The sequence below is a fragment of the Phacochoerus africanus genome, chromosome 1 (genome assembly GCF_016906955.1).
Source record: "Phacochoerus africanus isolate WHEZ1 chromosome 1, ROS_Pafr_v1, whole genome shotgun sequence".
NCBI lineage: Eukaryota > Metazoa > Chordata > Mammalia > Artiodactyla > Suidae > Phacochoerus > Phacochoerus africanus.
In genome coordinates this window covers 204,226,595-204,240,484 of record NC_062544.1, presented here as the reverse complement: position 1 = coordinate 204,240,484, position 13,890 = coordinate 204,226,595, and the positions used below count along the sequence as shown (strand labels likewise).

At 43.7% G+C, this 13,890-nt stretch overlaps 1 protein-coding gene across 1 annotated transcript in view; it reads left to right on the top strand.

Annotated features, from left to right (window-relative positions):
* ETV5 (ETS variant transcription factor 5) overlaps positions 1-3,946 on the top strand; it is a 57,055-nt gene extending 53,109 nt beyond the window's left edge. Inside the window, exon 13 of the mRNA XM_047788389.1 lies at positions 1,469-3,946. Within this exon, the coding sequence (XP_047644345.1) occupies positions 1,469-1,690 (222 nt within the window). The 3' untranslated portion in view covers positions 1,691-3,946. The remainder of the gene's footprint in view (positions 1-1,468) is intronic.
* Positions 3,947-13,890: the final 9,944 nt, after the last annotated feature.

The window sequence follows — 13,890 nt, the reverse complement described above, 5'->3', positions numbered from 1 at the left end:
AGCCTGTTTCCAATAAAAGTGTAGATAATAATCCCTGATCTAATCTGAAAGGATAATATACGTGAACACTTTCTAGGAATAATAGCTTGCTATCCAATGTATTACATGACCCATGAGTAAATGGGAACTAGCTAGCAGTGGTAGCATGCCAGCGTGGGGAGGGACTTGGAGAAGCAGTCGTCCCACACCCGCAGTTTTTGACAGAGAAAACTGAGGTTCCTAGAGGTTGGACTTGTAGCCATCTGCTCGTGGCTTCTCAGCAGTATTACTTCATCATGGCCCCCTGTGCCTCGCTCTTCCACATACATAAAAGGGACTCTTGGGATGGGATACCAGAGATTTAACTTAAAACTGGCTTAAGAAGAAAATAGGGATAATTGATTGCAAACATCTGCCACCCTTAAGACTTGCTATCATGTAGCTGCCAATCATCCAGTCTCACAGAGCTCGATTCCTAGTGTTTGAATTCCGGAGAACATTGGTGCAGACACCCACCTTCTGGTGACTAGACAATGAAGTGTCACCAGAAAATAAGTTGTAAGGCCTATTAGGATAGCTGCCATAGTAGCAACAGATTTCTTAAACCCAAGATCAGAACCAAAGCCATATTTCTGCAATTAAGGAGATTTTTAGAATCAAGACAGAATGACTGAAGGGCAGGATTAAGCTCAAGATTGTGAATGGGTCTAAAACGTTTAGTTTATCAGTAATCTTAGCCACTTTCTCTTGCCCCTCTGTGCTGAGCAAAACCAGTTCTCAGGTTTGATTTTCAGTGGTATGTGTCCCCTTGTGCTAGTACTAAACACGCAGCAGAGAATGGGCGACCCCATCGACCTAGATGGCTCATCAAGTATACTATCAAGCCTCTGAATAATCAAGACCATTTTGTTCTAGTTAATATTATGCATAAAATCCACATAAAGTTATCAGTTCCTTCAGTGTAGCAGAACCATGGAATGAGTAGTTTTAAACTGCAGTCAAGCTAAAAAGCAATTCTGTCTGGCTTTGGGGCAAACTTAAAATTCCCACACGGCCTATTGAATTCCTAGCCCTTCAGAATAACAGAGCTGTGCTGTGCAGTCAGCTTTGGAAATGACTGAACACATGGTCTGACTCCTGCACTTTTCAGCCCTTGTACCTTCTTGTCACACCAGGCACCAACCTCAGTGTAACCGATCTTTCTAGGCTGCAAGTATAGCACACTGAGGATTTTCTTTTAGAAGGATCCCAGTTTGAAATTCCGATTATTTTCAACTGCTGAGCCATGGTGTCAGCAAAACGTGTGGCAGGTAACAGGTCCCTGCAGTTGATGGAATTAAGTCGGAATGATTTGGATCAGGAGCCTCTTTCGGTCCCTGGCTCCCTAAGAGCTGAGTGGCTTGGAGACGCCCCTGTTCTTCCCCTTGATGCTCCAGCCCCAGCCCACGCCCTGTTCCAGCTGAGCCTCACGAGCTGTGTTCTGTCTCAGGTGGCCGGGGAGCGATACGTCTACAAGTTTGTCTGTGACCCCGATGCCCTTTTCTCCATGGCCTTCCCCGACAACCAGCGTCCGTTCCTGAAAGCCGAGTCCGAGTGCCACCTCAGCGAGGAGGACACCCTGCCACTGACCCACTTCGAAGACAACCCTGCTTACCTCCTGGATGTGGACCGCTGCAGCGGCCTCCCCTACACTGAGGGCTTTGCTTACTAAGTTTCTGAACGGCTGAGCGGCCAAACCTAGAGCTAGCAGTTCCCATTCAGGCAAACGAGGGCAGTGGTTTTGTTTGTGTTTTTGGCTGTTCCTAAAGCTTGCCCTTTGAGTATTATCTGGAGAACCCAAGCTGTCTCTGGATCGTCACCCTTAAAGACAGATACCTTGGCGGGGGGAGTGGGAACAGGGAGGGGCAGAAAACCGCCAAAAGGCTGGTGCCTCAGCTCTGATCTGACAAGGTTTCTGGGAAGAGATTGACATGGAGCCTCCTTCCCATGGACAATATATGCAAAGCAATACCTTGTTCAGGTTAGTACCCACAAACCAGGACAGAGTGTGTGACAATCTGCATTGATCGTGGACTACTAAACGCCTTTTCATGGAAGGGCTCTGATTTGCACAATTTACTGAAAAAGAGGTCACAAACCCATAGAAGAGGAGGTAGGCTGAGGTGGGGAGTCTAAACCATGAAGGGTGACGAATACATCTGAGAATTTGGAGAGCTCTGTCAGCTCAATCAGAAATGTTTCCCCTTGGTCTAGAAAGAAGGGGAAAAGGATGAAGAGCTGTCACCCACTCCGTGGTTCTCAATAAACCATTGTTACTCTTGGGAACCTTCAGGCCATGTGGTCACCAAGCAGAGCAAGCCCCCCCCTTTCTCTTCCCAGTCACATGGCTGTGTGTGGATGGCTTTAATTTTAGGAGAAGGGCGATTAACACTTTTGACAGTATTTTGTTTTGCTTTGATTCGGGGGGTTGTTTTGTTTTGGTGGTTGTTTTGGAAAAACAGTTTATAAACTGATTTTTGTAGTTTTGGTATTTAAAGCAAAAAAAAAAAACCAAACATTTTGGTAACTGCACTGCATCCTTTGAACAGAGCAGTGCCAACTTATGAAGACGCTGCAGCTTGAAAGGGGCTTTGCTGGGGGCGTCCCCTTAGCTGAGTACAAGCCCTCTTTGTTGCCTGCTTTGTGCTTTCTGCACCAGACAGCCTGATGGAACATTTGCACCTGAGTTGTACATTTTTGAGGTGTGCAGGGCAGCCTGGACACACCGTTTAGATTCTATGTGTATAGTACCCCATGCTCTCTCACATGCCCTCTCTGGAAAGCATATGTACAGAATATACTTCATGTCCACTTGAAACCTGGTCACCTGGTGGAAACCCCTGGGGATTCTTCCTTAGGCATGACTGACAATTTCCATTCATCAGTTTGTTTTGTTTTCCTTTTTCTTTAACTCTTGGACTTTAAACCCTGCATATGATTCAATAGGGTTTGAGATATATGTGCGACACTGACAGGTAAAACAGTACTAGCATCTTGGTTTCCTGCCACCTTTTCAAAAAGATTTTTCTGATCGCTGTATTATACTGGGAAGGTTTTAAACAACCCAGCTAAGGCTTCATTGAAGGTTGAGCGCAAAGTAGAGGAAAAAGCATTAGAAAGTGTTAGCACCTTGCTGCCTGCTGTTGTGAGAATTCTGTGCTTCCTTTGACATCCAGCACACAAAGAATGACTGTGCTATTCTCCATATTCGACAGACAGTGCTTTGAATTGTTTTTCTATTGATGGCTCGCTCTGTAGTCTCAACCAGTCCCCTTGGTGACCAGGGGCACATTTGCAAAGAGGGTTACAGAGATAAGGGGTGCATTTAATAGCTATGGAGATACAATGTTTTCCTCTCTTGGAAGCTAATTAGCCCACCCAGGTATTGAACCTATAGCTTGGGCCTTAATTAGCATTGTATTCTAATCAAAGGACTCTTTCCAAAACATATTTATAGCTTTCTAACCTACACAGTCTATACATAGATGCATATTTTACCCCCAGCTGGCTAGAGGTTCATTTGTTGTAAATGCTGTATAGGGGTTTGTTTTTTCCTTTCTTTACTTCTCCGGGTTTGGGTTTTGTTGGGGTTTTTTGGATGGATTTACCCTGTCTTAGGAAGTTTGAGAAGAATCCTCTGTAGCCCAAGCTCCCCTCCCTTGCTGTAAACCACATGGCCTGTGCTGTCACGGGAGGTAGGATGGCGGCATCACCATTGCATTCCCATTGGACTCATGCACCTCCCTGATGGTTTTGTTTTGTTTTTTGTTTTTGCTTCTTTTCCAGAGTGTGGAAAGTCTACAGTGCAGAAAGGCTTTAACCTGCCAGTTGATTTGAAATAACTTTCCCCTGCGCAGGGCCGTATGCATCCTGCCAAGCTGCGTTATATTCTGTACTGTGTACAATAAAGAAGTTTGCTTTCAGTTTACCAGGTGCCTGACGCCCGCCTCTTTCTTGCCCTCAAGTGGTCTGGTTGTAAAGCCAGCAGAACCCCACCCCCCCATTCCTCACCATCCCCTTTCTCCCCCCACCCCGCTCAGCTGCTTAGCCTTAACCAACAGACTGGGGAGTTAGGAGTCGTTTTGTGCAAACTGCTCTTTGGCCTCATCTCAGACTCTAGCTAAACATTTGATCCAAGAGAGTAGAAGACAGAGGTTTTCCCAGCTAGTGGCGAGCCAACACACCCCATCCCCTTGAACCCACGTACTCCCACCCAACCCTTAGTCACTATTTTTTAAGAACATAGCTCACGTTTGGACCTTAGGTTGTGTGAAGATCACAAACTAGGCTAGGACTTTGAGTTCCAGGAGGAATCTAATTTAGCCCCTTAGAAACTTAGATAGAAGAAGACCACACACTTCCTAGCCTCCCCCAGCCCCCAAGTTTTGCCCTAATTTAGTAATAGTTGTTCCCTCAAAAACAGCTTAGGTTTATGGCTGTTCTGTTTTTTTCCAGCCATGCAGCAGAGAAAAACCCTTCCTCCAAGTTTGAACCATGTCACTGAACCAGATTTATTGTGCCCAATGTTCAGCAAGCCAAAACACTGAGACAGCAAGGTTTGCGACAAAAAAAAAATTTTTTTTTTGAAAAGTAGGAAAGAGAGGAGATAGAAAACAAGCCTCAAACCAGCCGTCTCCTAAGTAAAGGGGGCATTTATGGGCTTAGGAATAAAGCAGCAGGGTGGTGGCGGGCGTGGGGAAAGGTGATTGGGAAAAGGTGTGGGAATGAAGGTTCTGCGCAGGTGTAACTAGGCTACAGGCCTCTGCAGATTCAGGCCTCTGACGTCAAAAGGTCATGGCCTGGCCTCTCGCGCATGCCCAGTTGGGGGGTCTGGGGTCCTAGCCAGTCTTAACCAGCTCAGCTCAACAAGACACAGCTGACTGCAAGTTCCTGGACGATCTCTGGGGCAGACGTGTTAAGACCATGTGCAGCTTGGAGGACATGCACGTCTTAAAATGACCTTGATTGGTGAAGGCAGGTGAGATGAATTTAACCCACGCGTTCAAGTATGTAAAGATTACCTGGGGAAAGTGGAAGAAAGCAAAGTTCGCCGTGTCAGGCCTCTTTAGTGTTCTTATTTCACCCTTTTCCTGCACCTTAATTTGGGCTTTTCAAGGCTCCTGTTACAGTAGAGCAATAAATTGATCTTTTTTTTCAGGCCTATAACAGAAGACTTTCTGTAAGCTTATCTGCTCTCTCACCGTTTTACCAGCTCAAAGTGTAGAAACACCCGAGACTGGATCGGTGCACAGCCACTTGAATCGGAGCTTGGGCAGAATGAGTGCCACATAAACCCGCTGGCTCCGACAGATCAAGAGATGCTTGGGGAGAAGGCAGGGGAGCCGGACAAAGCGAGCTCTGCCACTCAGCCTCACTACGATAAGGCTTTGAAAATCAGCTCCCCATTTTTCACGGGCTCATTATCCCCTGGGGCCCAGATCCAGATCGTTAACCTAATGTGGGAGGTCACCAAACACTGGGCCGCCTTCTCCTGTTGGGCGCTAGGATAAGGAAGCCCAGAAAATGTGAAGTTTACTCTTCATCGAAGTCCCCTTTCAGCAGCCAAGCCAAGGAAACAATGCTTATTCAGTTGTTAGATGACAAAGAGGTACTGTGAGGGCAAAAGAATGTGGTTTTGAGAGCCAGAGTATGTGCAGAATCTAAATTCTAGTGCAGCTGGGACAAATGTAAACTAATGTGGAAGAAAAACACTCACGTACCCAGACAGTTGGAAACCTTAGAGAGACCGTCCGTTGCCCAGTGGTACAGGTGGCTGGAGCTTGGTGTGTGGCTTCTAAAACACAAGCAAAAGGGAAAAAGCCCGGAAAATCATCAGTTTTAACACGTATATAATGGAAGCGTTGACTTTAGCCAGCTTAAGTGTGTTGTACTTGGCAGTGGGGGTGGAAGAGGCACACAGACAAGCCACTGTGTCCTTCTGATCCCAGCAAACACGCCACTTGGACAGGGCCCCTTGAAAGACCAGCCTTTCCTTAGCTCCTCCAGTCTAACAGTAGGCTCTACACCTAGGCCTTGCTGACCTTGGCCATGGACCTCAGATGGCTAACCTTTAGATAGCGCTTTACAGTTTACATAGTGTCCTTTCATCCACGCTATCTTTTTGGCAAGCTTTCTTAAATGGTAACACTTTGTTGAAATTGAATCTGAAAATATTCACCACTGTTAACCTCCAAAATTACTTTCTTGAAGGTTCTCAGTCGCTACTGTGAAAAAGAGGACCAGGCACTAGAAAGTAGAACATTTGGGGTTCTAGCCCCAGCTGGGAGGTGATTAGATTCGATGAGATGATCTCAGACGACCACGCAGCCCTGATCTCCTAGGTCAGTAAGGGCACCGATGACTCGTTACCTCCCAGATCTCTTAGGAGGTAAAGAGAAAGGAGTTCTTTGGGAGTTCAAATGGTGTGTGTGTGTGTGTGTGTGTGTGTGTGTAGGCAGGTTTAATGGTTAAAAGCACCATTCCTACCTTTAAGCAAGTTCTGAAGATTGCTCATTCCCACCATTAAAGGCATGCATTTGTTCATTTGCTAAGCATCCGCTGAGCACCTACTAGATGCCAGGCACCACCAGAGGCTGAAAATAAAGATTTAGGCTGGCATTTCCAAATAAATCCCTGTTCATGACCTCCTAAATGTTTAAGGGCTCACTGGCTCCTTCTTCAACATTCCTGGCATCATCTTATTCTGGCCATACGGACCAGAGGCTGAGGAGACTGGGGCATTTAGCCACCAACTCCTGCCCCTACTGGTTGAGGTCATCTCCGGGGATGCTAACTCTTCAGTGCATTTCCTACCAGAATAGCAGGTATCAATGTGCTGAGACTGCCGGCCGAAGCAGTAACTCAGAGGGGCTGAGGAGACCGAGGGCAGGCACAGGGGCGTTTGCTACACCCCCCTTTAAAACTAGCAGGGCTCTCCTGCATGACCTAGTTCCCTTATCTCCATATGTAAGGCAGGTGAGTCTTTGCTCCCATTGTTACATGAACAAACATATCAAGCATCTCTTGTGCGTGAGAATCTCAATAGATAGTTTGCCAGGGATGGGCAGGGAAACCCACCATCCCCTTAAACATCTCACAGGCTAGTTAGGGAAACGTTTGTCTACATGAAACTAGAATACAAGTTATGACATACTGAGTATTACTCATCCAATAAATTGGGTCTATTCTATGCTGGGTACTGCTAAGATTATTGGAGGGGAAAAAATAGATATAAATCTGTGCTCTCAAGGATCTTACATCTGGGGAAGGGGGAAGGAACCAAATGAAACAAATAATAGTATTCATTAGATGCTGTCAAGTACAATGGAGAGAAATACAGCAGGGATGGGATATGATGAGTGGTGGGGATGGGGTGGGAGGTGGGTTGCAATCTTAAATAAGGAAGTCAGCGAAGACCTCACAGTTGAGCAAAGACTTGACAATAAATAATTAAGTAGCCAGATGGTTATCTGAAGAAAGAGCAGGTAGGCAGAAAGGAGAGCAAGGCCCTGAAACTTGGAACATGCTTGGGCTATTTATGGAATAGCAAGGCCTGTGACCCTGGGCTAGAGGGAGTGAGACAGGGCACCGACAGAGATAAAGTCAGAAGAGTACCTGGGGGTGTTTCAGCTAGGGCCCTGTAGGTTTTTTAAGGACCCCGGCATTTACTCTGTTAATGTTTAGCTGTTAGAGATTTTTGAGCAGAGAAGTGACATCATCTGATTTATATTCTGAAGGATCACTGACCACTGAGTTGAAATGGCTCTTAGGGGAATAAGGAAGGAAGCAAGACCAAGGAGCAGGCTCTTGCCATAGTCCAGGGGAGGCGGGATGGGGGTCTGGACCAGGGCACAAGAACGTCATAATTTGGATACATTTTTAAGGTAAAGCCAATGGGTTTTGGATATGCAGAGTAAGAATAAGTGACATTATCCTTACTAGGAATAACTAAAAGGAATCAGTTAGGAATGACTAAAAGGAATCAGTTATGGCTCCAAGGTTTTTGGCCTGAGCACAAGGAAGCATCGGGTTGCCTTCTCTGGAGATGGAAAAACCTAAGGAGGAAAATGGAGGATGGGCGGAGGGGGGAAGGAGGCACTCTGTTTGGGACATACTAACTTTGAGAGGCCTTTGAGAAATCCACCTGCCAGTGTCGACTTGGATACACAAGCCTGGAATTTAGGGGAAAGATCCAGGCTGAAGAGAAAAATCAGGAGTCATGAGTGTATAAAAGAGTATTTCAAGCTGAGTGAGCAGAGGAGATTGCTAAGGGAATAATCTATATGGAAATAAGAGAGCCCGTTGAAGTTCTGGTCATGGCTCAGCTGTTAACGAACCCGACTAGCATCCATAAGGATGCGGGTTCGATCCCTGGCCTTGCTCAGTGGGTTAAGGATCCGGCGTTGCCATGAGCTGTGGTGTAGGTCACAGAAGCAGCTCCAATTCCGAGTTGCCATGGCTGTGGCTGTGGCGTAGTCTGGCGGCTGCAGCTTTGATTGGACCCCCAGCCTGGGAACCTCCATATGCTGCAGGTGCGGCCCTAAAAAGACTAAAAAAAAAAAAAAAAAGCCCAGAGGCATGCCAATTAAGAGGTTGGGAGATGAAGAACCATCAGAAGAGATGTAAAAGATAGCCTGGTGAATATATCACTTATAGATGGAATCTAAAATATAGCACAAATATGCCTATCTACAAGACATAAACAGACCCACCGACATAGAGAACAGACTTGTGTTTGCTAAGAGGGAGGGAGTGGGATAAACTGGGAATTTGGGGTTAGTAGATGCAAACTATTACATTTAGAATAGGTAGACAACAAGGTCCTCCTGTATAAGATATACCCAATTTCTTTCGCTAGACCATGATGGAAAACAATATTTTAAAAATGCGTATATATGTATAACTGAGTCACTTTGCTATGTAGAAGAAATTGGCACAGCACTGCAAATCAACTATAATTTAAAAAAAATTTTTTTTAGAGAGTCTGGCAAAGCATTGATGATGAGGAGGGTATTCCCGGGAGACAGGAGATCAACTATGGCAGGTGCATCTTATGTGTCAAGTAGGGTGAGGACAGGATTGAGTTAGCAACAAGGAGGTCATGGGCTACAGGCATTTGCATGGAGTGAGAGAGATAAATAGAATTGATCTATTGAAATCCAAAGGAAGTTTGAGTTTACCCTCTGTTGGGGGCAGGGATGAGAAAAGGATTCTCAAATCTTGAGTTTGATTTCAGCCCAGCCTCTCTTATTAAACCCTTCCATTCTCAGACTCTCAAAATCTGAAAGAGGCTTAGGAATCTCAGCCAGGTGTCCTGCCCAGAAGTCGTAGGGTGAGCCACTTGAGGACAAAGGAGAGGCAATGAGGATGCTGTTACCAACACCTTTCCCATCCCTATGGGAATCTATTCTTGTTTTGTGCTCTTAAATTTCTTTTTTTGAAATGTTAAGTATTTTTTAAATAACTTCTTTTCATATTACACAATTAGCATATGTTCTTTGTAGAAAAAGAGAAAAAGCCATAGCCCAAATTTAAAACTACTCTGCAAACCCAAGGTGGAGATCACAGTTAACATTTTAGGGTACTTCTTTTCAGATGGCTTTTCTCTATACTGCCATCTAAATGGGAAAATGTGGTTGTACTATACATTGTACATAGTTTTGTAGTTTAATTTTTAACAATCTATTTTGAACATCTTTCCATATCGTGAAATGTTCTCCTACAAGACCTGACTGCATGCTTTCCCAAAGTACTTATGTAATATAACATATTTAAGCAGTCCCCTTTACTGGAGATCAAGGCACTGCAAATACATATCCAGAACCAAGCCAAGTGATCTCCATCCCCCAAAATCAAATAAATGAAAAATAATAATTTGGTCTTTTCCTAGTGTTCCCAATTAACAGCCAACTCCCATTAATTTTTCTTTCTAAATATGTCTCAGATCCATCTCCATCATGACCACCATAGCCAATTTGCCATCACCTCCCACCTGGTTAGTTGAATCACACTTAACAGGTCTCACCACATTCACTCTTGCCCCTCTCTCACCCCATCTTCATACTATAGTCAGTGATTTTCTTTAAAGCTTAAGTCATTCCCTTTCTTTAGACTTTTTAGTGATACCCACTGGAACACCTAAAATTTAAAAAGACTAGCACCACCAAATGTTGGCACGGATACAACACTGGTGGGAAGGTAAAATGGTACAACCACTCTGGAAAATTGTTTGTCAATTTCTTATCAAAGTAAACATACATCTACTCTATTACCCAGCAATTTCCATCTTAAGCATATACCCAAGGGAGAGATAAACATGTGTTCACAAAAAGACCTCTGCAGGAACACTTATATAAGCTTTATTTACAGTAGCCACCAAAACAACCCAAATGTCCATCAACAGTAGATCAGATAAACAAGGTGTGGTAGCCATACAACAGAACACTACTAAGCAGTAAAAACAAACAAAACCAAAGAATGAACCATGGCGACAGAAATCAGAAAGTGATAGCTGGGGATGGGTGGGAATTTTATTTGTTAATTATTCCTCCAAAATCAATTATAGTCATTGGGATAAAATGAAAATCTTTGGCCTTACAAGGTGAGTCGTTCCCTATCTTTTCAGCTTCATCCTGCATACTTCTCTCTCATAGTTTACATGTTCCATTGCCCTTGGGCTTCTAGTGTCTCAGCTGTACCTTGCTCCCTCTTGTTCCAGTTCAGCTTCATCCTGCATACTTCTCTCTCATAGTTTACATGTTCCATTGCCCTTGGGCTTCTAGTGTCTCAGCTGTACCTTGCTCCCTCTTGTTCCAGCCTTGATACACACTGTTCCCTGGATCTGAAATGTTATACTTCCTCCGAGTCTATCTCTAGCTTCTAACCCATTCAACCTCCACACGTTCTTTCACCTCAATTCTAAGGTCTACCCAGGGGGAGACAATCAACTAATCCTGCAGTAAGTGAATACTTTTAATTTCCTGGCTCTCCTAGATATGTTCTTTTCTCCCATTATTTTTTCAGTACGCATCTTTTTTTCTTAGCAGATCTCACAATTTGAATTATTTGCTTATTTGAAAGATTAGTTGATTGTCTTCCCCAAATAGACTGTAAATCCCATGAAGGCAGCACCATATGCACTTTGCTAACTGTTTTATCTCCAACACAGAGCAAGTGATTAAAAACTATCTATTGAACAACTAAACACAGTAATGTACCTTTTTATTCATTTATGACTTTCAGGATAAATTCCTAGAAGGTGGATTGTTTGGGCAAAGTGTAGGCACATTTTAAGGTTATTTATATGAACTTTAAAAGACCCACCAAAAAGATTGTTATAATTTGTACTTGTATCAGGAGACCACCTTGTTCTTACCATCTTTGTCCACATGGACTTTTTATATTTGCACATCTATTTGCCACTCCCTTCTTTATTTATTCAAATGTTATTTATTGAGCAACTATTATACACCATGTACCAAGTCAAATGAATTAGATCAGTAGTTTTTACATTTTTTGCTCATATAACATCTAAAAGAATTTTGAAAAGCAGGATATCCTTTAGTACCAAGTTGACCTTTAGTATTTTCCATTCTATTTTTTAAAAATTGAAGCATATATAATGTCCAATATGTTGTAAATTCTGACATTTTAAGGTATAATTTGTTCTAACTTAACAATAGATTATATAAACACTAGCAATTTAATTACCACCATCAGTGAATTATCACCATTAATGATCACCAAAACACACAACCTCCTTCTTAACAGAAATTTATGTCCCTCCTTTTTAATCTTGAATCCATATTTCCAAGTATGCCCCAAAAGTATTTTATCCCAATGTATCTTTATGCTTGAAGTGTTTATGCTGCTTTTTATGTAATCTTACCCATCATACCTGAACACAACAAATTAAACAATTTCCTTTGACGATAAGGCTTTACAAGTTAAAAATTGTTCTGTATGAGTGATCATTACAATTAGTTCACAGTTGATCAAAACTACATAAATATATAGCCAAATCTGTTGTATAATTATAAAACATAAAAAGTAAAACTTTTTCAGAAATAAATCTCAATGATCTCATTAGGATGGGAGTATTATTGTTTGGGTTTTTTTTCCATTTATTCACTGCAAGAATGAGATAGGGTTTAGCATCAGTTCTGTTCCTGATTTTCAATTTTAAGTAGGTCCTATGAAATACCATGTGACAGAAAGTGCTAGCTGTCCACCAAAAGTATTTTTCTCCTCCTCCTTCGGTAAAATAAGATGGCAGCCAGATATGTCCTAGCCTGCATTCCCCAGCATCTCTTGCATTGGGCTGCACTGGTTATCAATATATTGCCTCTCAGCTCAAATTCATCCTTTTTGTTTGCTCTGTGAAATGGATCTGGGCCTTTTCAACATTTTTACTTTGCTAGCTGGCACTGAGGCTTTGTCAATGGAGGGCACCAGCGTAACATTAAAGGAGAAGAGGGTTTTACTTCCTATTTCCTGTGTGCAAACTCCTGATATAATCACAGATGCTCCAGGGTCCAATCACTGCAGCGCACAGCAGCCAGCTTCCATCGGTTTTCTGCGGCACCACTTATCTTGGGTGATTTTGTAGCAGAGTGCTTCTGACTTCCGCCATGCTCACAGCTTCTCCAGAGTGCCTGTGAGGGCTCCTGCCATGCACAGCAGCCAGCCGCACCAGCCACCAGCAGTTCCCTTGGCATCATACAGTCCCAGGCAATTTCACAGCAAAAGGCCTTGAGAAGCTTTCTCTGGCATCCAAGAGGGCAGATTTCCAGGAAGTTCTACCAGTCAGGCATTTCTCTGTCTTTCAGTTAGCCATAGTCATACCCTCTACTGCAGCTTTCATTGTCCAAACTCTTTCCACATGACAAAAAAAAAAAAAAAAAAGTTTGGCCTTTGCCTGGTTCCTAGGAGATAACCTCTGAGCCCTTGCAATATTCTGCTTGAGATGGATATCTTTGTTTACCTAGGACCTTGGGCTGTGCTGACGATCTATGTGATTTATGGGGGCAGGGAGAAGCCTTGGACCACACAGTATAGGTCAACCTCGGGAGGAGCTGGAAACTGAATAACTAGAGTCAGCCATGGGAGGCAGTAAGCCTTGGACAACAAGGCTCAGGTGAGCTTCCCTCATGGGCAGTGCTGCATGAATGTTTTCTCACATCACTGCTGCAAGAGTTGAATGCTGTCCAGATGACTCCACCGAGACAGCACAGGAGGCAACTTGCACCTGTTCTCCCCTGGACTCTGCTCTGGTACCTTTTTCCTTCCTGATTTTAATTTATATCCTTTCATTCTCATAAACCATAACCCACATCTTTTCTGCATTCTTTGAGGCCTCACAAATCACTGAACCTGAATGTGATTTCAAGGGCTCTCAGATACACCTCTCCAACAAGTGCCAGACTCCTCCCTGAGGGTGGTGGAAAAGGGACCCTTCCTGGGGTCCTCAGCCCTGTGAGTAGTATCTGTTCTTTATCTGCTATTTACTTCTGAACTGCCAATCTCTTGTTACTTCAATCTCCTGCTACGGTTACTAATTCTTCATATTAAACTTTTCCTATTCAAATTACTTTGTGGTTTCTCTCTCTTGACTCTTGACGGGACCAAGATAGATACAGTGGTCACATTACTCAGTTCTCTCTGAGGGAAAATAACATATGCTATTTCTGAGCCAGGGCTATTAGAAAGCACGTACCTCCTGCACGCCCTCTTCCAGTTGGATGTAGGTGATGGCAAGATCCTATAGATGGTGGAGGCACAAGATGAGAGAAGCCAGGGTCTCTGATTCCCTACATGCAGGAGACCACCTGCCAACTAAGAAATAGCTTTGGAGTTCCCGTCATGACGCAGTGG